Consider the following 24,798-nt stretch of genomic DNA (forward strand, 5'->3'; position numbering starts at 1 on the left):
CAAGTTGGACATAGATATTTTATTGATAAGTGAGTCAATAACTGCATCCTGATATAACCATAGCCATAACCAAAATGTATTCATTAATGTTGTCCTGCCTCCTGTAGCTTAAAATTGTAAAAATCAAACTTTTCACCTAAACAACCACATAATTGAAACAAATTTAAGCATTTCAAGACTACAAGAATAAATAAAACAGGAGTCATATTAGTTTAGTTGAACAGATTTTAAAGGTGCGTTCAATACAGTGTTCATCCAGAGTCCTACATATGAAGGCTCAAGCATATTTACATACATAGAGATATATACAGTCTTTATATAGAAAACAAAACTAACAAAAATAATCATCTTTTTATAGCAGCAAAAAAGAAGAAACTAAAAGAGGAGTAAGTATATTTACATCTTCTTTTTCAAAATAACAAGGCATATATATTATAGTACACTGCGCATACGTGCTTTCCCATTCTTTAAGTAATCTTGATTCGACCTCTCAAGTTCGAAGAATAATATAGGCAACTTTCTCATCTCATTGAAGGCAAAACTAAACCAGGCTGAGGTGGATTTATTTAACATTACATTGCCCCTGCGTTGCCATTAGTGACAACAAACTCAACATTCAGAGATCATTTGAGCTGGCACTAGGAGCACCTGTTTCGGATGCCTGTTGGAGCCAAAATGGCCTCCACGGGAAAAGTGCAAACTCTTGTGGTTTTATGGCCCTGCCTTGAACGAAAAATCACAAATTAGAGTGTAAAGATTAATACAAATATCTTTTCTGTATTGCAGCCATCAAGAAAAAAAGTGTAAACCGGTTTTGATTTTAAACAACAAACACTGAGATGACAGTTAAACACACCTTTTAGTAACAACCTCCAGAACAGCAAATTGGATCAGGTTTCATTATTCATTTGGAAAGTGTCTCTTATACAGACAAGAAAGCTCAAAAAATAAATATCCACAGTTCTTCCTTTTGCAAGACAATGCTATTGTAACTTTTTAACATGTGCAAACTTGGTGCAACCCTCCTGGTTTTTTCAATCACTTCACATTCATTCATAAAGATGGAATCAAGAACCAAGAACTCAACTTCCCAGCATGCCAAGCGAGAGGCCAATGCTGTCAGGACATTCCCCAGTCTATGTATAAAGTCTATTTTGTATTTTTACGTAGAAAAATGCTTGGGACGAGACGTGTACAACTGCATGGGAACACTTCAAGTATGGCGGTTGTTGCCTTAGAAACAGGGAGTGTCTTTCTAACAACTGAGGTGAGCTGTGCAAAAACATCAGAAGTCACATGCGATTTTAAGAGTGTACTGAGACTACTTTAAGTCAAGACTTCAACAATTTTAAACAAAAGACAAAAACATCCAGCCATGCATTTTGCAGCACACACATCCCTAACAACCAATCAGGACAAGAAGCTCAAGTGACTTTTCTACATACTTTGGTGTCACATGCATATTGCTGTTGCCACATGCAAAACCACCAAAATCTCTATAGGTTTATTATACGAGTTTGTCCTTGTCTGTTTTTACTCCAGGGATTATGATTCCCTTGAAAACCACAAAGATCTTGATAATTTCAAAGCCAAAATATTGCTGTAATCTGCATTGAGATTAACTGAATGTACCTGAATGTTAAAAATAGGAATCACAACTTTTGAGAACTTCTCTGTTAAATGAATTATCCTTAAAACCACCAACAGTAAAATTAAGATTAATTTCAGCTAACATTCACCACTGCAACGTATTTGCATGTTAAAACTCATAGCCTTTACCAAATACAAATTTGCAAACCCTTGTCAACCCATATAATTCTGATCTTAATTTTTCACCTTTTTTTTTCTTTTTTTTCTTTTTTTTTTTAAAAGGCTGTTATTGCAACGAATGGTCTGATTTGTCAAAACACAAAACACAATCACTATGAATGTTTCAAATACAACAACCTCCCAAATTCTAAATAAACCCTGTGGCAGTTTTCAGCCACCCAAACAATAGTATTTTTTAAAAAGCCCAAATATTGAAATACCTAATTCAACGCAAGTATTCCTCCATGTAAAAACCAACATTTCCATATTTTTTGTAACTGCTATAACTAGCATATAATAAACCCTGTGCCTCCACCAAGCTCTCTTTCTATCCTTTTGTAAACCTTCATTCACGCACAACACAAGCCATACAACATGACTTCTTTCCTGATTAAATTTGGCCCAAAATACAGTGGAACCAACTCACACTTAAAAGTCAACCCTGTCGTACTTATAGGCTACATATTCCTGACAATCGAGGCATTACTTTACATTGAGCACAACAAAGATGGAAGCCACTTCAAAAATAACATATTTTTAAACACTCAATGGCTCAGCTAGTTGTGCTTAAACAGCATCTTCTGTAAGTTAAATCAAAGCTGGAGGAGGAAGATCGTCTCCTCACTTGTTTGGTACGACATGCAGCATTAAGTCTTGTCTAAATTACGTAATTAAAATAAACCTTGATCTGTCTATGTATGTCAAAAAATATTTAAGATTGTAATGCCCTGTATACTGCACATATTGCATCTATGCTCATTTGTCCTGGAAATTACCCAATATACATTTTAATATAACTGAATGTTCACCAATCAGGCATAACGTTAAGATCATCTCTCAAATACAAGAACTATACTTCGTTCGATTCAAATCAGCTTGGTCAGCCTTCACTACTTCCTTACATCCTCAGTGATTCTTGCTCGGACCACTTTTGAGTGACACTGGCCACTGCAATCTAGCCATCGTTTGGCCCTTGTCAAACTTGCTTAAAAGTTTTGAACACCTTTTGTAGGATGAAGTGGTCATTAAGTTATGCCTGATTTGTGTATAGGCTACTTGAGCTGAATCAACTTGCCCTGACAGAAACATAAGGAAGGGCAATATTAAAACATTTTGGATCAAGCATCAGCAATGATCCGAATCCAGGCTTTTGAAAAATGCCACTTCCAAATGTCTTAAAGCTACTGCAGTGGTCAAGAGTCCCACGACGCAGTTTTGTTGTTTATTCTCAACCACGTCAGCAAACATCGAAAATGGCTGACATTCAATCAACTCCACAGCAAGGAAGAACGGTTTCCTGCATCTGCAGCTTTTAAATGTTCATTTTCAGTGTCCTTTACTGGTTTTGATTGTGTGTTTTAGTCCCCTGAAGATATCTTGTTTTTTCCAGGCGGTGGCTCAGTATCACCTCCTAGAGGTCCTGAGAGACACGACACAAACTCCTTATATAGAAGCACCACCAATAAATTAATAATGACTTCTAGCTAATCAGTCCGTAGTCCATTCAAGGAGAAGTGGAAGGAATTTCAAAGATGGCCGACAGTGAATGATTTTAACTTTCAAATATTGGTCTGGTGTGATGCTGGTCCCGTTCCTGGTTCTAGGAAATAAAACCATCTTCCTAGAACCAGGAACAAAATCTCCTCTCTGTCTTGTTGCAATGTGGACGGAGGCTTTTAAAAGTCAATGAACGTCTTTTCAACCCGTCACAGTACAGACTCATTCTCTGTGTGACTTGAAGAGGTGGTGGTAGCTGCCTTCCCCTCTTTGTTGAGTTTCCAGAAGCTTGGTTTCTCTTTGACGATTACCACAGCGACAGAGTTATCATTGGAGTTTTCTGGTGTTGTCAAGGCTTTTTTCTCTGATGCTTTGGTAGAATCTGCATCACTGCTGTTTGGAGAAGGATAGATCACCAAGAGCCAGGCTGTGAAGAAACCAAGCAGAGAGCCCCCGGAGGCCACCATGGGAATGACACGTACACTGCCCACAGCTTCCACAACTGCTCCCAACGCTGAAGCCACCAAGATCTGACTGATGTACACCTGAAGTGTAATGAATGAGTGAGTTAAAATAAAGCACATTTATAGTGTAAATACAAAAGGAAATGTTCAGCATATTTGTGATTATTTAAAAAGGTCTATACCTGGCAGGATAAGATTGCACAGTCGATACCAAAGCCTCTTCTTGAGTTACCAGGGCTGTGATGGATGTACTGTTAAAAAAAAATAAGATAAATAAATAAAAATCTACATTAATCAATTACATAACAATTATAAAATATTAGTCTTTTTGAGACACTTTACAATTTACAATTTACAGATTTGTGCATTATTTATTCATTCAGTTCATACTCGGTGGTAGTCAGCTACAACTGAAGTCATAGCTGCCCTGGGGTAGAGTAACAGAAGCAAGGCTGCTCAATCTGAGCCACTGACTCCTTCACACACACCACATTCATACATAGGCAGGGTTGGTGAAGTGTCTTGCTTAATAGTTTGCCCAAAAGCCACTGCAGGCCTATTACATCACTTGGTATTTTAGGCCCTAACTAGCCCGAGCCTGCTTCTGAGGTTAGACAAGATTGGGCATTGACAAGGTGGTGTATGGGTACATTTAAAGACTAATTTGATTTAAGAAAGTTAAAACACATACCTCTTTGATTTCATGGTATTGTCCTAACAGAGCATAGGGACAGTAGCAAATACTCATGGAGATAATGCCCATGCTGCTGATCATGACCATGGCAACGTACACATTTGGAAATAACGCCATGACCGCCGTGCCTATAAAATAAGAAATTATTTGTTTATGTTTTAGTTTCTATGTGAACAATGTTTGTATGATGTTTGTCCATGTACCTATAGAAAATGCAAGTGTTCCCAGGATGTAGATAACCTTTATGCTCAAGTCAAAGTTGTCCAAGTATTTTTGAAGAATTGCTGGATGAAAAAGGACACATTACATACACATTAATAAAATAAATAAATAAATAAATAAAACAAAAATCAACATATGATGTATGCTATAAATAATAATAGTTATTGTTACCTGAACATGTAGCTGCAGTTAGAGCATATATAACCAGCCCCCAGCACCCCATTTGAACACCATTTTGGTAATTGTCAAACTCAGTGGTGTTTGCAGGAGCCTAGAAAATTTAAATCAAATATTAAGTTTAAAATTACTAACTAAAACCAATCAAAATGTTGAATGATTAAAACTGCAAATTGACTGGCGTACAGTGGGATCTCCATGGTAGATGACTTGTCCCATGAAATCGGTAAAGAAAACAGCTTCGGCGATGATGGAAAACCAGGTGAGGAGGTGGCACGCACACAGACGCAGTAACTCTGGAGGCATCTTCAGCATGGACAGCCACAAGAGGCGCACTGTGGTCTCAACCTAAGAGAGAAGGACGAGAGCCAAAACATGTAAGGCTAAAATGTCCAAGAGACTACATAGGAACCAGGAGTCATTTGCTATTCATGTAGGTATTGGGTTTAATTTATAGACAGATTCCTGTTTTCAGTTATGGTTTAGGCTTAATTTTTAAGTTAGGCTTTGTTTGGACCAGGAGATAATTAAGTCCTTCTCTGCTAGCCTATTACAAGTAGTGGCCCGTGCAAGTGTAGCCCGTGCAATAGCAGTCTTTCCAATAATGACAGCAGCGGTGCCAATTAATAGAGAAGACAATGGTGTCTCTCATACACTGTTGTCTAAAAATACATCTGAAAAATAAATTGGAATAACAAATAAACCAGGAACTAAACCAGGGTCTAAATCAGGAACTGAACCAATACTAGAGCAGGACCAAACCAAGTATACACCAGGACTAAACTGGTTTCAAACTTGAACCGGTGTGAAGTGAAATCCAAAGTAATATAATAAGATATTTATCCCACAATGGGGAAATTACAGAGTTGCAACACAAAGTTCAAGAACAGCCAAAGAATAAAAACAGGCAACCCAGATAAAAAATGGTAATTGTAAGTAAAACTATATAAATACTTCTGAGACAGCGATGGCACAGTAGTAGTTAGGGTTGAAATTACTGGACTATATTTCTTTGTTGCTAAGTTGTGTGGACATACCTCTCCCTCTTCACTCTCTGTGTCCCCACTGGAAGAGTTCGTATTTCCACTACGATGTCTGTTCCTCTGCCTGTTTCTTCTACGATGTCGGGCCTCCACTTCGTACAAGTCGTTCATGCTGCGAGACGGTTTGATCAGGAAAGCGGCGTTGGCTCTACGGTAACGGTAGCGATGACTCCCCACGCGACCATAGTACGAGAAAGTGCAAGATGGCTGCCTGTAAAAGGTGTGGCGATATCGAGAGTGACGAACTGCAGCTCCGGTACTGGCAGCTAAAAATACACAAGATGGTAAAGAATTAGCTTTTAGTAGTTCTGTGTACTTTTATTATCATCTTACTATTTATAATTATTGTTCTTGGTATGTCAATTTCTATATGTCAGTGTTGTTCATTGTTGTGTACTATATGTTAAAATAAAATAATAAATAATAGTTTAATAAATATAAAGACTACATATTACTGTAATACTCTCAAAAAATATACAGAAAATATACATACTATGTGTAATCTTCAATTTTTTTATGATTTAAAATCCAATCCTTGCCATTCTCACCTTTGACCATCCCAGCACGGTGAGCTTGACCTTTCGTGCTGAGCTTGTTAGCATCGCCACCTGATCCATCACCATTAGCTACACCCGCTAACAGTCTGCCATTTAACGTACGCTGCTCATTCAGTTGATTATTTAGCAACGCCTCTTGTCCGTCATCATTCTCCATTTCTTGCAAAAACATTGATAACCGGGATATTTTGGGTATGTGTGTTTGATGAGTTTGTTGGTGATGGTGGTTGATGTGTGGGCGGAGTAGGTCTTGACTTCCTGCGCTGCTGCTGCGACGGATGTTAGCGTTACCCGGGGGAGGCGTAGCGTGGTGGGGAGGGAAGACGGAGGTAGAGGCGGGAGGAGAGGAGCTGTTGTACGGAGACAGGCGATCGGCAAAAATGGACGGCTCCAAGTGGCACAAAAACCAAGAGTCATGTTCTATGTGGTCCAGGGTTGCATCAGCCATGGCCAAAACACTGTCACTTTTACCTGAGGAGAGAGGAGTAGATTAGATATGCAAGCTGGAGAATGTGACCGCTTTACTTAGCATGTTCAAAGGAATGATATTAAACTACTACTTCTACCTCTATGCCTCCCTGTAGATAAATAAACTTAATGCCATGCTGTGGAAAATTCAGAGCAAAGAAATAAAATCTTTATGGAGACAAGCAGGTGGTGAACACTCCAACAGAAAATTTACCAGGTGCACCTTTAAGGCAAGAGGCACAAAGCTAATTTCCATATTAACTAACCAATCCATTCAATATATTTATTTGTTTGTTTATGTATTTGTTAATTCATCAAACTGAAAAGCAATAATTCACTTACTCCTCACAAGCTCCACTTCCAGGAAGTCCATGTCCATATCATGATCGGATTGGTCATCTCCATAAGGGTCATAGAGGTCAAAACTGTCCATCGTTTCATCTTCTCCAATCATCTCCAGTTTTGGGGCGAGTAATCCTGCCTTCCCATTGGGCAATGATTGAGACTGGGCGGGATCTGGACTCTCCTGAAGGAAGGCAATTTTATTTGTATAGCACAATCCATACACAAAGCACAAATAGCACAATTCATACACAAAGTAATTCAAAGTGCTTTACAGAATATGAAAGACATTAAAATCACAACACTAACAAATCCAAATATAATCATAAAATTAACAGTAAAAGAGAACGACTAAAAACCTTTTAGTCATATGAACAGGTAAAGAGAACCATCAAAGTAGAGGCCTGTCTCACATCTTCAGGAAGATTGTTCCAGGTTTTAGCTCCATAAAACTGAAACACTAATTCCCCATGTTTTGTTCCGATTGTAAGCACCAGCAGCAGGCCGGTCCCCGAAGTCCTCAGATATGTTTTAGGGCATTTAAGAGAAAGGGGTTTCAGGGGTTGTTGAGCTAGGAGATGGTGAGTATGAAGTAATACTAGGCACAATCTCTATTACATTGCATGATCGGCCCTAGTCCCTTGGCAGAGGTCTAAGCTGCCATCATTGTATTAATTAATAACTTATTTAAAAAAAAATATTATACAAGGTGCATAATGAACTAACCTGATCAAGACGGTCATGCTGGGGCATGTACTGCTGCTCCTCGATGCTGAACAAGTGCAGTACCACAGACCCGGTGAAGAGGATCGCTGCAAAGAAGAACAGAATCTGCTCCTGCGATTTAAAGGCTGCTCCCAAAAACGTGTGGGTCCAGTTCAGACCTCCCAGAGCATATCCCACTGCACCACCAAGACCTAATGGACACATATAAAGTCATTCAATGAAAATCTGCTATACGTACTTTATTTTGGCACCCATTCCATTGACTTTTTTTTTTTTGTAGAAAACTGATAATAAAAGAAGAAAATAAACTATGACTACATTGGCAAACTGTATGGTAGATTAAACTTTGTTTGTAACTACCATCATTTAAACAATTAGATAAAGTTGACGCAGGACTACATGGGAAACAACGTAATATATGCAGCCATTTTTATTTTTATTAAAGAGTAAAATACATTCATATTTAGGAACCACATTTTCATGTCATAAAACTTTTTCCTTCATATGGACAGAAAACAAAAGAGTTAATAACTTTTTCTATTATATTTTCTTGGTTGCATTTTTCGTACCAGCCGATGCAGCGTGGATGTTCAGGGCCATGTCTTGTTCTTCAGTGTCAGCCACGTCCAGCAGGTATGCTCTGATTGGACCCTCCGTCGCATCCGCACAAAAGTCTAAAACCACCACCCCTAAAACGGTCAGGACAATCCCTATAGGCTGACTGCCCTGTTCATCGCCCAATGCCAGACCTGCAATAGACAGGAAGAAAAACAGTTTTATAATAATTTACAACAATATGTAACATATATGTACTTCTGTATCTCAATAATGGTATAACTGTTTATTATGTATCATTTTACAATAATAAGTAGTAAATAAGAAGAAGACAGAGGCATACAACATGAATAAACACAGTAGAACATCAAGCTACAAGTCAAAATTTTACTGTGAAATCAATGGTTTACCAATGAACCAAAACTATTAAGCCTTTTTAGTATCAAATTAGCCATAATCTCAGTGTTATTCATTCTTGTTCAGTGTGTGAATAATCTGCTTGTATTTATAATTCTGTTAAGCTGCTAAAACAATGCTGGTTATTGTAGGACTGGATGAACTCTCAGTGAACTGCAAATATGATCAATAAGTGATTAGCTTGGTTTCTCTTTGCATGGACACATCACTATACATTACCCACAGTGCACTGCATCAACCACATGTGCCTCACATCATCTCTGACCTCCTATAAGCTGCTTAGTGCTTTGACATGATATGAATGACCCAAATATGACATGAGAACAAAATGCATTAATGTTCGGAAACGTTCATAGAAAAAGTCAAAGGGTGAGTCAGCTTCAGTGTGTACTATGGTTTTGGACAATGGGGTGGTACTGCTTGGTAGCCAGGCAGGCTGACAGGAAGTTGAACGTGATTGGTCGAAAGCAGGACGCAAACAGGAAGCAAATCCCTGTGAACTGCCTGCTCCTGGGTTCCCATGTCAACACACACACCACACGTAGGCGCAGGCTCTTAAGATTACTATAGAAGATTTTCTCATGATTTGTGTATAGTATAATGCATGTATAATATGGTGTTCTCAAACACAAGAAATTTTAAACTACTACTACATTTAAAACTTAATTGTCAGGTATGTTTATCCTATCACAGTGGCAACACGCTTTGGCTAAGTTGCAAAATTTATTGAGACAAAATTGACATTAGTATTAGTGTAATTTTTTAAAATAATGATATATATTATTAGAAAATCACTACTGTGTGATAAAAGATGACCTATGTGTGGAAGGAGCTTTGGTAGATTTCATTTTAGTGTAATATTTATTTATAATATCTGTATACAAGTTTATGAGAACATAATTTAATAATGCAAATATATTTGATTTAGCCATTGATTTAGGGTCATTTTCATCTAGCATCTAATCTAGTTAAGCCTTTTGATTAATTATACACTACCCTCTACATTGATGAATATGCATTTCCTCTTTTCCTATCACAGGTAAACTGGTTTGTTTTGCTAAATTTTGACCTTTGCACAGACCACTGCACAAAGAATACAGCTAACAGAAACTCACACAGCCTGTTTATTGTTATTTATATCACCATTCAAAATTAATTTGACTTTGTTCTATTTATTCATAGGCCAAGAATGACTGTTGTGCAACATGTCCATAACTAACAGCAGGACACATCCAGTGTTCTGGCAGTTCGGTCTATGTGGTGAGGATGTGATGGCAGGTTTTAATTATTGTTGAATCAATACAGGGTGCAGTTTGGGTGTGGTTTGGGAATGTGTGAAGTCCCCAAGGCAGAGAAATAATTGAATAACATCACGAAACCTTAAAAGTAGGGGACTTGGCTAAATGGGTGTAGACTGGCATTTGAAACACCAAAAATCTGGCAAAGCAAAAATATGAAGTGTTTATAAAGGATGAATTGTCAATATCTCATAATTAAGAGATCTTAACTGTACCACAAATATTGCACAGCTAGTAAATTTAATAACAAAGAAAGTAGTCAAATTCCTATAATGTTTATTTTATATCCATTTCTTCTCAAAGCTTATCATTATATTCTTTACTGTTTAACTTTTTCCAATGTGACCCTGGTTAACAATGTATTTGCATATTTATACATAACTGATTATGCAAGAGGCAAAAAACAGCTGACATAGACCCAGCATAGATCTTTATTTGTGTAGCATAGCCTACAGCTAATCAATGAATGTGATTGTATGCAAATGACCTTAGTGTGACTCTGAATGATGTAATGAGCTAACATCTGTTTATCCATTGGACAGGGACAGCTTTTGGCAATAGACGTTCCAGTTACCGTAATTACAAATGTTATGACCCATGACAAGTGCGTACTGGGTAAATATTTTGGGTACAGAGATGACAAACCTCTGATGTTTGCTAGTTTATATTGTATTGGGATGCTGTTATAACCCATAATGTCAGATCATTTAGATGCAGACTTACTAATCATATTATTAAAAGCTTGGCCAAAATGTGCCTCTTTTAATGCTGCTTTCCAAGATTAATGTGGTCGTTGTTACATAATCCTCTTACTGAGAGTACAGCCATAAAAGTCTTTCCAGTGCTCTTAAACTGTGATAGGAATGAGAATACCAGTGTGTTTTTATATAGTTTTGCCTCGTTTCCACTGGATAGGTTCAGGCTGCAAGTGCCTCCACAGTCTAAAGTGAACCGTACTGCTCCATTTGAGTTCCCTGGAGGGAACTAGCTCCAAAAAGGGCCAGGAAGAGAGAGAGAGCACAGTCAGGCGAAAACAAGATGGCAAAAAAGCAAATATAAACATAAAATAATTTCTCTCCAAATGCTGACTTGATCTTGTGATAAACCTCTGTCATTCCAGTTATAGCAACTTGAAAACAAAACCTAGCACGAATGCCACAGCTGTTTCCTGTTTATGGATGCACAGCACTTGTGTATAAAGATCAATAATATAATATTTCCAGTGCATATTGAATCTAACATGAGCTAAACACAATGCATTACATAAAAAGACACTAAAATGTGGCACAGAGGCGCAAAGAAATGAAATAAATGCAGAAAAAGCTGACAATAAACTGGAAGAAGCTTTGTCTTTGTCTCACAGTGCCAACAAATTGAAATTACTAAACGTCTTTTTGTGAATTGTTGAGATCAGCTACACAATTCTGAGTATAATTCAGGTAAAATTTAGATTTTATTTACCAAATTAATATTAGTTATGCTTGGGTGATATCAGAGTTCTCCACAGCAGAAACCCGTCCATGAGCCCGGAGCTGTGCTAAAAGCATGGAAACGCAAATTGGCTGGAGGGGGCCACACCAAACAGACCCGCTCCAAGGTGGCCCCAAGCGAACCGTGCCAGTGGAAAAGAGGCTTTTGTAAACTCAGGCGAGAACACCACAAGAAAATGTGTGAAGTCTAGACAGTTTACAGGATGGTAAATGGTACCATCTTAAACTATTGGGTGTCTTAGAGATCAAGTTAGAAGGGCCAGAAGTTTAATTGGGCATGTACAATTCTGGACAGTATATAACGGAGACTAAGGTTAAAGCACCACCATGCAACTTTACAGTAACTTTGTAACTCCAAAAAACAGATGGTTAAATTGCACTAAAAAACATGTGTCCTTACTGTGAGCAGGCTTGCATCTCCCCAACCTGACTCTTACTTGGCCTGGAAGAAATTCTCCTTCTCCTAGTTTTAATGGAAATGTTGTTCCTTTGGCTATAATGTTCCACAGCATGGCATAAAACATAATATATCTCAATGAAGAATATTTACAACTATGGTTTTAAACTTCTCATTCTATGGAACCATGCAGATGACGTGCCATCTCCAGAATGTTACACGGTGTGACTTTAACACTGGAGAATGAAAGGAGTGTATGGATGTAGTGAAAAGGGACATTAAGTAAGTTTGTGTGAATAGGGGGTTACATGAACACAAAGTATGCATTGTGTAAGCTATACAATACCTATTAATGATCCATTGAGAAAGAGAGCCACCCCGATGAGAGTGCCTATACAAAGTGCCAGGATGAAGGGTCGTCTCCTGCCCCACCTCAGGGTGCAGCGGTCACTGGCTGAGCCAATCAGAGGGGTGAACATGAGGCCCAAAACGGGACTCAAGAACCACGTAAGGCTGTAGTATTGTTCTGGAAGGCCTGGAAAAACACACAACAGCATAAAGAATTACTATGGAAACATACTGATTATTATAAGTCAGACCAGTTTTGTCTGGTCACCAGATTTCCTGGTTTACTTCTGGGTTACTTTTTTGTTGGTCACTGGACTTCCTGGTTTACTTCTGCCAAGAGTAACCCAGGAGTGTTCTGGGTTACTTTTCACCAAGTTTAAATATCCTCTGACGTCATGTAAAAATGGACAGGTATGATAATGTTCAAATGGCGTACAGAACACATTGATTTGTGCGACACTATGACTTTATATCACCACATAGGAAATAACACAGCAGCTCAATAATACAATAAAAATACTCAACCACTAGGGGGAACAAGAGCTACTTTCACAATACACTTAACACTTACACCGTAAATAGTTATTGTTTACATATACCTATTTGTTTTTCTCAGTTACTCAAAACATGAACTTTATCGGCACCTGCTCTGATGCAAATCCAAAACCTTTATTCATCCCCCAGGGCAATTCATTTGTCACATCTATTCTAATCTATGAGATCAGCTCACAGACGGGCAGTGTACCTTCTGCCTGTAGCCTGTTTGTGAAAGCGCTTACACCGGATTACAGCACAAAAGACCAAGACAGTGAATCGTCTGAGCTGGAGAAAGACTAGAAGACTCAGGAGATAGGGTTTCTTCACCACTGAAAGTAGGCTGTCTCGCAGGAGTTTTGTGCTTGAGTGGGTAAATGGATAAACACTATGCTTTTGTACGTAAAAGGCAAATACTCAATAGAAAATACAGAATCTCCAGTCATTAGTGTCTACTCACTTTAGAACTTTTGACATGCCAGTGGTAAAAAGCCTGCAAGTGCATTACAAGCAATTGGTCTAATGGTGGCTATACAAGATGAATAATAGACAACCAAATCCCACTATATTAACAAATGGGGCTAAATGTAATGGGAAACCTGCTCTGTAGCATTGCAACTATTTGACAAGATTATGTGTTGAGAAGGACGGACAAATGAATAAGAAAAAAAAAACAATCAGTGTGCCAGCTAATCAGTGCAATGAGCTTTCAAATATGTTCAGTATACAGTATTTGTATAAGTTTTACATCTACATACTTTTACTTTTACTTAAATAGTATTATGAAGTAACATCTTGTGTTGTACTGCCTTTTTTAAAACAAAGATGACAGCTTTGAAAATGATTTATAATGTTTGATTAGAGACTCAATTGTCCTACAAAATGACTGAATGTGTCTAAGAACAGGTATCTGTGGTTTTAGGTCAAAGTACATTGAGCTGTAAATCAAAGTTTCCCAAAAATGTATTTCATCCAAAAACCTTCACGGAGCATAGAGCTCTGTGACCTTGAATGCCCTTGAATGGTCTCTATCTACTCTTTATCCACTCCAGATCATATCTGTGAGTGTCCTGAGTCTGACTCAACCTCATATGAGGCAATTTTCTGGGTTATGTGATTATTGTGTCAGTCCTGTTGAATTCTTATTATGCATTTGTGTCAATAGTAAATGGGAGAGTTTGTGCAGCGTGAATCACCTGAACAGTATGTTGCATGTGCAGCAACATGTTTGTTACACAAGAAATACACCTAGCTGTAATTAACCTAAACATGGGCCAATGTATTGCAGAGCCTCATTCCACAGGTATTCTGACAGCTTGTACCCAGAGATAAAAACAAACAAGCAAACAAAAAATAGCGCAAAAAAGTGTTGTTATTCCCAATATGTTTACATATGCGACATTACTCACTTGTATTACTTTGCAAGTACAAAAAAAAAAGTTCATACAGTTGAGGCATAATTTAATGAGAGTTCCACATTCCAATAGTTTTCCCTTATACAAATTACCTTCAGTAAGAAAGAATGACAATTGAATCTACTAAGCTTTATCACTGCCAACTGACAATATGCCCAAGCAACTTAATAGCACAGCAGCATTTGGCAGAGTGTCTTAGGCCCAAACAGCACCACAACAACAAAGTAATGCATTCACAATATCGATTCTACCTTGTTTTAATGCAATTTGAAAGTTTTAGGGACTGTCTGCCAAAATGAGGTCAAACTTTAACATACTTTAAGTTAAATAGGTCAATGCATGGCATTCAGGCCTATGGGAAAGGACATGTTTGTGAGGAATTGTCTTAAGGCTAAAACTGCAGGAGTGGCTATAAGTGGAACAGAAAAGGCAGGTGATTTGTATAAGGAGAAGGTTATAGATTACCTTACACTGCTTAAAGATAATAAAAAGATGATCTATAGCCAATGTGTCTCTTCAGCTAATTATACAGTTTTTAGGTCTTGCATTTCGTGACCTCCTGCTCAGATCTGTTGACAGCTTAGGGCGCTCAGTTACTGAATGCGACCCAGGCACGACACTTCACCTGGGAAAGGCCAATGCACTCATTTTACACAGGGGCCAATAGAGAGGCTGGTCTGCACCTTATGCAGTGAAATCACGCATTGGATACAAGTCTGATACATAAAAACACTAATTGACTTATATAAGGCTAAAACGTATTGTGTGGACTTGTTTAAAAAGTCACTCTGTAGAACTGTAAAAATAAAAAAATGTACCATGAAGGCACTGAGTTCAGCCAAATCCAGTAGTTTATTTTAGCTACCTGGTAGTAGCTAAAAGTTTTAACATATTTGCAAACTATTATATAGTCTTGTCAAATACCCATGCATCTGAAGAGGTAAAAAGTAGCAGTAGTAACAGTAGTAGTAAAAGTATTCACGTAAATTATTAGTTTAAAATGCGAACCATGCTCTTTTATAGTAACGCACACATCTGAATACAACAATAGCTTCAACTATAAATAGCATGTCTCGCACACACATCACTCCGGCTTTGTTCCTGATGACCTGTCCACATGGTGCCTTGTGTTTCCCATGCGACAGGTTTGAAGAGGTCTCGACCCCGGTGTCGGACCTCAGACAGGTCTTGGGAACCCAGTTACTACGGCGACTCCATCACCTTGTCTTCCTGTCTCCAAATATGGCCGTCACTCTCAAAGTCTCAAAATCCTTCCTGTGTTCCTACTAAAAATTGATGCTTTGTTCCTGGCGGCGGACTTGGATGTATTTTTTTTTCTTGCCAAGACAAATAGTAAACATATGTATTTAGATGCATAACTCAAAAACAAGGTGATAAAACTGGAGACAAGGGGCACTGATAGGGATCTGACTGTCTAGTACGTTTGTCAACATCAAAACAGGAAAACAGACACGAATAAATACTTCCCACACACAGTAAAGGCAGAAAATGCATAGTAAATAAAGCAATGCCCTGTTCCCACAAAGTCACCTATGCAAAATAATAAAAAACTCAAATTCCCACAGAGCAGCGTGGGCTACAACACACACATCTAAGAACAATGCTGAGAGACCCAGCGGGCAGGAAGTATTTGAGAAAGAGAGAAAAAGAAAAGGACTCAGAGTGGAGGAAAAGGAGGGAAAGAGTGTGAGAACAGACTGATAAAGAATGAATTAACAAAAAGAGGGGCCATAGAAGAAGAGGGCCAGTGAGATGGTGGGTAAGAAAGATCTCAAAGTGAAAGGGCAAGAATAGTAGTCATGTGTTGTACTATGTTTGATCTCTAGTGGTTAGATAAAACAGGTGGGGATTCAGCCATCCTTTTCCTCTTATTAAAAATCAAACTTGACATGAATAAAAACACCTTGACTGCAAAAAAATACACATGGAATTTAACATATAAGAATGTATAGAGACAACTTAAGACTATGATTATTATGCCTGCCAAGGATCAAATCACTTTGCACTTTAAGGACAAAGTTGTTTCTTGCACAAATCTACCTATGCTTCAACCATACTCAATGTTACGCCTCCTCACCATAGACTGTATACAGAAGTGGACTAAATGAGTGTGACATCACCCATAGCGTTCGGCTCCAAATGAAGCTCACTGGGACTAGCAGTTATAGGGGAAAATATCATAGCAACCAAAGAGCCAATCCAGAGAGAGAGGCTGTGGACAGTAACATCTCTTCCGGGCCACACAGCTGGTTTAGCAGGGAGTGGGCACTCAATCATTTGACTGTTGCTAATGCTAGTGGGAGCAACCTCAGGGGACAGAAAGCGCCTGATTTGTCTCGTATTGATGTTTATATCTTCAGCTATGGACACAATAGTGAAATAAAAATATGAGGATCAGGTAGAGCGGGTCAATACGAACATTTTAATACCGAGCCTGGCACCTGCATTTACGGACAGAGGGATGACAGTTTTCCGATGTAAAGTGTGCACCCTTGCTTCCTATTTGGTATGTGGTGGCTGGCAGGTTAGCAGTGTTTATATATACAGTCTATGCTCCTCACCGATGGATGGTTTGATGTCTCTGATGTTGCTGAAGACATATGGAAAAAGCAAAAAAAACCTTTAACAACAGTAACATTCAAATTGGAGAACATAATTACATACTACAAAAAAACTTTATTTGGAAAATAAATAACAAAATTTGTCTTTATTCAAATGCCTCAGTTATTTTTTTTTTCTTAATATCAAAATGTATTGCCTTAATAAAGTACTGTATGTAAAGAACGCAATAATGTAAATATGCCAATTTTGAGGTAAAAGGTCATACATCAGTAGCAGACAACAACAAACAGGAGTGATTTAAAGTCTTGACACAAGTGTGGGTGTTGCCTTGCAGTTTTAGCTGTCAAAATACTTTCAACAACCCCCATCTTCTTTAGCGGGTGACCTTACAGTCCCCTCTCTCTACAGTCTATGACCCACCCACAACTAAACACAGACTGCAGCGTGTGACTTCACTAGTGTTTATTCATCAAGTCTGGATGCAATACGAATTTGAACTTCAAACAAGAACACTCATAGAGATCACATACCCGTTGAAAATCGCAGCACAAAATGTCTTTCTACTGCAAATAAATGTTTTCTATATACATCAAATACTCCATTTCCCACTTCAAAGTAAAGTTTAAGATCAGTTGATATTTGTAGGGTTCATTCTCCACCTTCTCTGCACAGCCTTCCTCTTGTTTGGGAACAAGGAGTAGTGTTGTGTTTGTTGACTTTTTGAACTTTTGTGTTTGTTAAGAACGTTTCCCGAAATGGCTTTAATCTGAGAAAAATGTTTTGAAAGTGGCCTCTGTTTTATTCTATGAAATGAAATATACAGAACTCTGAAATGATCTAGATTAAGAATTAGCAAAGGGCAAACAAAGCTTATCAAAATCAAAAGCAGCTTTTTGCAAAATGACTGAACAGGCTTGTGTTTCATAATAGAATTTTAGGAAGTAAAAACAAAACAAAAAAAACAACATACAATAAAAGAGTTAGCTTGAACAAGAACTATAAATGGTGGCTAGGGTTAGGGTCAAGAAAGTCTCACTCTGATTTGGAATCTCAGTTTCAGGGGAGTCTGCTGTTTTGTTTTTCCTCATTTAAGCATTTCAATAGCTGGTTTATCCTTTCACACCAATAAATTAAACATCCCCATGAAGTTCCCATTCATAAAAACAAAACAATCTGTTGTATCCTGAGGCGGCGTGAGAAAAGTACAACAAAAAACATGAGGAAAATGATGAGAAAGTGAGAGTGAGTTCAAAAGTCACAGAGGGAGAAAGTGGAGGAGGAAGTGTTGAAGGAAAGGATGCAAGGAAGCAGGTGTTTTTAAATAAACAAAACAAGGACTGGGTTCAGGTCAGGTGACTCGAGACGAGAGAGGGCACTGAGGGGAAGAGGTGGCAGATGGCGTCTGAAGGGAAAAAAATAAAACGTTATATTGTATTATTGATAAGCTGGATGCTGGTTTGATGCCACAGAGCAGAGATATGCAACTCTTATGAAAAGGGAAGTCTGAGTGTACGAATTAAATTAAATCATAAGTCAAGTACATAAGTCCATTTGAAACATTGAAAACAAATGCAGGTGTATAAATGTTTATCACCAGATTATAAAAATGCATTTGTGACCCCTAAAGTATCCAATTTTGCATGTCCTTAAAATGTATTCCATTTTTAGGAAGCAAAACAGCTAAAAGCCTTTTTTTCTGTTCTGGTGTGTTAATTAAAATTACATCAACACAATATGTGTTTTGAGTTACAGGGCACTTAACTAAACGGAGAAATTATGTGATTTTGATGATGGATGTAAAGCTGGTCATTGGTAATTTTCTGTGGTTGGTGTGATTTCGATAGATATATTTATATAATTATTAAAGAAAAATAAAAAAGTATTTCTGAGAGATTTATACTGCACCTAATTAAGTCCTGCCCTAGAGGGAGTAGTTTTAACCTGAAACTGCCTTGCCTTTGTTTACATGCTTGTCTCATTAATTCTATATGTAGGACTTATTCAGCTCAATGCAGTATATCCTAGTATAATCCTAGTTTATCCTAGGTGTAGATGATTATATTTAAAACCTGTATACCTACATTTATTTACTTATTTTGTTCTAAATATGATCATGTTGTTTATGTTAAATAGTTTTCCAAGTGTGTATTGTATGTAAGAGGAAGATTGATGTGTCGTGTTTTAGCCCTTGACTAGTTTGACCTGACATGTCAGAAGGTCTGTTCCTGCTCTTTGCTCTTTGACCAAGGGGCATATTAATACTTGGCAGTGATAACTCTGGACGGACCATTTCTGAGATACAAACAACGAAGCTTTTTTTTGTTTTGTTTGTAAAGTCATTACAACTAGACCAGTGACCCAAACAACCATTTGTTTATTAGCTTTTTGTCCAGAGCAGCCAGGACATGTATGTATGTAAATAAATGTAAATGTGTCCATCTGTTTTCTACCACTTTTCCAGGGATAAGGGCAGGCAGCCATCTTTAGTCTCAGGCTTTTCAGAATCTGGAAAATGAGAATTGCATATATGTCTGTGCAATATGGCGATAAAAAAATCAAACTGTGATCTCATCCCTGTGACAATATGCTATTTTGGTGATATCATCATATTGTTATTCAGCGTTTCTTTTGTTTATTGCAGCCCTATGTTACAAAAACTGACAATTTCCCCATCCCCCGCTCCTATTGGTCAGACTCTGTCATGCTCTGAGTGAGTGACACATGAATTTAACCAATTACAGTGAAGAATGAACCTTTAGAAAGGACAGATGGTTTTAGTTACCTCTTAGGATAATAGGAAAACGCAAATCATGACTCAAAGAAAATCGTGGTATGACTTTTTTGCTATATCACCCAATACCTAATTTTGCCACAATGTGCTGAACCAAACCTGCTTTTCAGTCTAAAACTTTAAGAATTGTTTTGTTTTTTTCTAACAGGCATCGTGACTCATTGTTGAACTTCTGAGAACCTTTTAATTCACCATCAATCACAAAGTGCTTCTCTCACCACTGTTTGCTCCAAAGACGAAAACCAGATTTAGCTTCGTTCAACACTTTGGCATCAGGTGCTTTGTCGCGTTAAACCCCCCACCAGTTCTGGCTCCCTGTGTAAAAGGTGCCATTAAAATTGCATTGTGAACGCTTGGCTCCATGCACACACACTCATACACACACATGCACACACAGACCACTGCTGTCTCCTGTTATGTAACACTGCAGTAAAGTCAGCACATGTTACTGCACCACACCGACACGCCAATATGAGAGGGGAGAGAAGTTTAAGAGGATTTGGGATTATTTTGGTATTATATGGTACTTATTGTGGCATACATGGGGTTAAGAAAGAACGAACTGTACTTAAAATGTTACTGCAAAGTCACAACAAATGCTAGAGCTGAAATTGAAAAGAGACAAAGTATCTAAAGTGAAAGGGTAATAAAAAGCAGCAATATTAAGTGTAGAATTGTCTATGTTTACTAGAGTGGAATGTTGTTCTGTTGCCAGGTAAGTTAATAAATCTTGAAAATGCCGCATAAAGAATGTGGAAAGGCACTGTTACTGCTATTTTTTTGTTATTTTTTTTGCCTTCAAGTATAATAGGCTTTTGTGCCAACTCTACTAGATATAGGGGGTTGTGTCCGTAAAAAACTTTTTTTTTAATGTAAGATATATATGCAAATGACTAACCACAGAGGCATAAGTTCTTACTGTAAGATTGTGACGGAAAAAGGGCAAAGAAACTCCTTAACCTTTTACTTCTAGCTGTGTCCTCAGAAATTATGGTCATATAACTGATAATAATTTTATTGATTTATTCACAATTACAAATAAAGCCGTTTGTCTACATTTTGAGTTTTGGCTGTCAGGTCAATAATTCATGAAGTAGAATGAACACCTCACTTTGAGTTCCCAGATCCAACAACAGCTAATGGCCTCTAAGGTTCAGTTGTGATTCTATTGGCAATTTTAAACCAGCAGGACTGCATGTTACAATTATTATCTTTGCTCAAGTGTATATTTAAATGTACAATGTCCTCTGTTTGCCCTTCGCTGCTCACAGCATCTTAATGAATCAGATGTGACTGACTGCAGTGGTACAGGTTATGACTAGCATTGACCTATCTGACAATAGAGCTCCCACTGACATCGAGTGACGCCTCCAAAAACAGGTCGATAAAAACCAATCATCTGTGGCCTTACATAACTCCAGCACAGTGGGTCACAACTGTCACTCCCATTGGACTCAATTCTGCATTTGATTATGTTGTGAAATTGTCAATTATTACCTTTTTTTTTCCAATAGGTCATTTGAAATATGGATTTATGGAAAAGTCGCTTTCAGTTCAACTTATTTTTAATAGATCAGTAAACGTGTTCTGACTTTAAGTGTTAAACATAAAATATTACAAACACTATTATGTTTATATTTTCATTTCCCAAATAATTACAGGAAGGTATTGATTTCTTGGGTAAACAGTCACATGATCTTTGAAAGCTGTTAAACTGAGCTCAACTTGCAAGCTAATTCAACTTCCTCACTAAAGAGTGCATTCTAATTGTTCCAAATCTGACTCATTGCATTTATTGAATGCTTTCACTTTAATGGACAACACTACTGGGCAACATTAAAATAAAAAGGTTTGGGGCCATATAAAAAGATATTTTACTTAAAATTCAACAATCAATTCAAAATGACAAGCCTATACTGATATGAAGGAGGCATTGAAGCACCACACTAATAATTAGTCATTTCTGTCATCTTGATTCATGTTGGCACTGTTGTCTAGAGTCTGAGTATCCATCCATTTCCACAGACTCCACACTGCAGTGACAGACCACAGCTGTTTTCCTCTCACACACAAATAACCCTAAGGCGGCCATTATGGCTCCATTAAAAATACTGGGTCAACATGAGCTGCACTCAACATTTACTCCACACTTACACCACAGACCAAGTCACCAAAAGGAAAATCTCAAAGGGATAGGCAAGTTGTCTAATGACATTTTAAATTGAAAATATTTATACATTTATCCAAATACTACTTTAACTGGTAGCATACCATAAATATTATGTAGCAGTCAGAAGTCCAGACAAATTAAGAATAAAATAACATAAACAACTAAGTGTACTGTCAATCATAGCAGAAAAAAAGAGTGAACTATGAACTCAAATAATACAAGAATGACATATATTTCAGAAGAGGTCTTATGTTAAACTACAAGGTTTTATGCAGCCTTCACTCTGCAAAGATCATTATTTTGCACAAATAATGGCAGCCTTTGCATTTGGCTCTGTGTGCACAACAGCACTCGCCTCGTTCCAATCAGAGGAACCGGCTCAACCATTTCCGGAGTAATGTAATGTCTATGAGGTTTTTACTGTAAAACACTTTACAAATGTGGAAAAAAATGTCACTAAAGGACACCCTTAGATGCTTTTAGAAAGGACTTCGGGATTACATTACACTGGAAATGGTTGGGCAGACTGTCCCTTTGAAAGGAACTAGCACAGAGGCAGTATGTTAGCAATGATCACTCAAACTGCTTTTTTTATTTTATTTATCTTATCGTCCTGTTTTCAGTCAGTGAATTATAATTTAATTCATTTTTACATACAATTATACAATTATGAAAATGCACGCACACACACAAACAGCTCTTTAGTGCTATGGAATGGCACTGGCAGCTGGTTTGGGTAAAATGACCTCATAGCATTAGTCCATGCCTTTTGGGGTGACCTTCATGATACAAAATGTTGTTGACAGTGTGTGACTGAGCCGAGTGCTTCGTCCTACTGACTCGTGTGGATTCAGAAGTCAATGGGTGGCATGTGTTTTCACCAGGCTGTAGTGCTGTTCAGATTGAGTTTATCTGATAGCTTCTGGAGGTCATGGGAATCACACTAAGTCAACATCTGGGATAATGCCAACGACTGAGCCACCTGTGACTGAAGACAAACAGCTCACTGCATCTGGACATTTGTGGGAGAGGCGAGAAGGAAAACTGCACCTTTCCAGTTCATCTACTGGCCACTTATGATACTGCAACAACAAAATAGTACTTTGCTTCATAAACACAATCTTATCACAGCAACATTCCATAGAAAGATGTCTGTAACCCCTCAGTTCTCCAGGCAGGGTCCATTCTGTGAATATTGTCAACTGGACAACATTTTTAAGAAGAAGAAACTACTTGGATGAGTGTGGAAATGTATAAAACAAAAATAAAAAAAGGAATTCATCGCACATTTGCCTAACCAATCTCAATATTCTTCTTCCAATATTCACTATCTGTTCATATCTCCATTTGACCTCTTTGACTTAATCTCCTTTGCTTTGTTACTTCTTTGCCCTCAATATTGCCTACCTTATATGAAGACTCTTAATCCTCCTGCATTCTAATGTATTGAAATATAACTCATTATACTCAAATGAACAGCCCTTATGTTGCCAAGCCACAGGTAGTCACCTGAGAGCCTTGGGTGTTTGTTTTCGATGACTTCACGTCCCAGGAGTGCCGAGTGGAGAGCTATGTGCTGACAAACAACTGCACAACAAGGACACACACTGCAGCATTCCTGACGTCTCTAACACACAAGGCTGGTTTATCTGCAGCAGCCTGGGAAAACACGCTCCCCATCCACACATGAATAACAGGTATCCGCTGACTCGGCATTCTCACAACACAATATGCACTGGTTTAGGAGTTAGATGTGAAATATTGGAAAATACAGAAGATGTGGAAATAATAATTTTAAATACTACAAGTTTTAAATTTGATGTGTGGTAAAACATGTATTATTTATTTTATTTAACCTTCAGGGACCACAACTGGAATATAGCATCCATCGCGTCTACTTGGAACAAGACATCTTTCCTTTTTCCATCAATATAACACAGTACACTGTCCCTGAGCAAACAGAAACACACCATACCATACGGACCAGCAATGATTTGTCGAAATAATCAACGACGTCGACTAGGAAAATATGTTGATGCATGTACAGCGTGTTGATGGGTAGGGATGGGACGATATACGATAATATCATTAATCGCGATAAAAAGGGTCCGCAATTAATCGTTCGTGGCATTTTTTAGTAATCACGATCATCGCGCACGATTATAATCGCCTTTACGGCACCACACTGCCTCATGTTTCCAGATCCAATACAACGTTTAGATGTTAGTTCTAGTGTCACCCGTGCACACAGATGAGACGCTAATGTGTGCACATCTTAGATTTTTACCTACAATAATGAAAACTGCAGAATAAAACAACACCTTTTAAACAATAGACAAATTAAGTCTAATTCATACAGCTGAATACAAATGTGCCAGAGTGCATGGTCCGAATGCACACTATGTGCACAGAAGCAATGCTAACGATTATACATGGTATATTTTACCTACAATTAAGTCAATAGTAGAATAAACCACACTTACCGATCGAGAACAGCATCCAATCCATCAAAAAATAAGGTCCTTTACTCCTGAGTCCACTGTGGGATCTTTACTCTTTGCCATGAACCGCTCCAGGTCCAAGATGCCTCTAGTTTAACTTGTACAAACATCCAAAGTGTCCTCAATCATGTACTCACTTTGTTTTGTCCGTTTCGTCATGTTTAAAATGCAAAACAACAGTGCGTAAAATGCGCCATTATGCACAGATTTCTGCATCCACTCGTTTCCCAATTCACCAAAGTGCCTTAATTGCATCGTTCTAAGTGTTCGTCAATGGGCACTTGCGTCACTTCCGGCGCG

At 38.0% G+C, this 24,798-nt stretch overlaps 1 protein-coding gene across 1 annotated transcript in view; it reads right to left on the reverse strand.

Moving 5' to 3' along the window:
* Window positions 1-211: 211 nt before the first annotated feature.
* The window catches only part of LOC117378444 (solute carrier family 45 member 4), a 50,656-nt gene continuing 26,069 nt past the window's right edge, over window positions 212-24,798 (reverse strand). The window contains exons 4-15 of the mRNA XM_033975043.2: window positions 12,503-12,691; window positions 8,569-8,748; window positions 8,000-8,190; window positions 7,274-7,457; window positions 6,455-6,934; window positions 5,901-6,172; window positions 5,050-5,211; window positions 4,858-4,957; window positions 4,668-4,748; window positions 4,462-4,592; window positions 3,953-4,021; window positions 212-3,851 (exon numbers count right to left, since the gene is read on the reverse strand). Of these exons, the coding sequence (XP_033830934.1) occupies window positions 3,516-3,851; window positions 3,953-4,021; window positions 4,462-4,592; window positions 4,668-4,748; window positions 4,858-4,957; window positions 5,050-5,211; window positions 5,901-6,172; window positions 6,455-6,934; window positions 7,274-7,457; window positions 8,000-8,190; window positions 8,569-8,748; window positions 12,503-12,691 (2,375 nt within the window). The 3' untranslated portion in view covers window positions 212-3,515. The remainder of the gene's footprint in view (window positions 3,852-3,952; window positions 4,022-4,461; window positions 4,593-4,667; window positions 4,749-4,857; window positions 4,958-5,049; window positions 5,212-5,900; window positions 6,173-6,454; window positions 6,935-7,273; window positions 7,458-7,999; window positions 8,191-8,568; window positions 8,749-12,502; window positions 12,692-24,798) is intronic.

This window comes from Periophthalmus magnuspinnatus, chromosome 11, assembly GCF_009829125.3.
Source record: "Periophthalmus magnuspinnatus isolate fPerMag1 chromosome 11, fPerMag1.2.pri, whole genome shotgun sequence".
NCBI classification, from domain to species: Eukaryota; Metazoa; Chordata; class Actinopteri; order Gobiiformes; family Gobiidae; genus Periophthalmus; species Periophthalmus magnuspinnatus.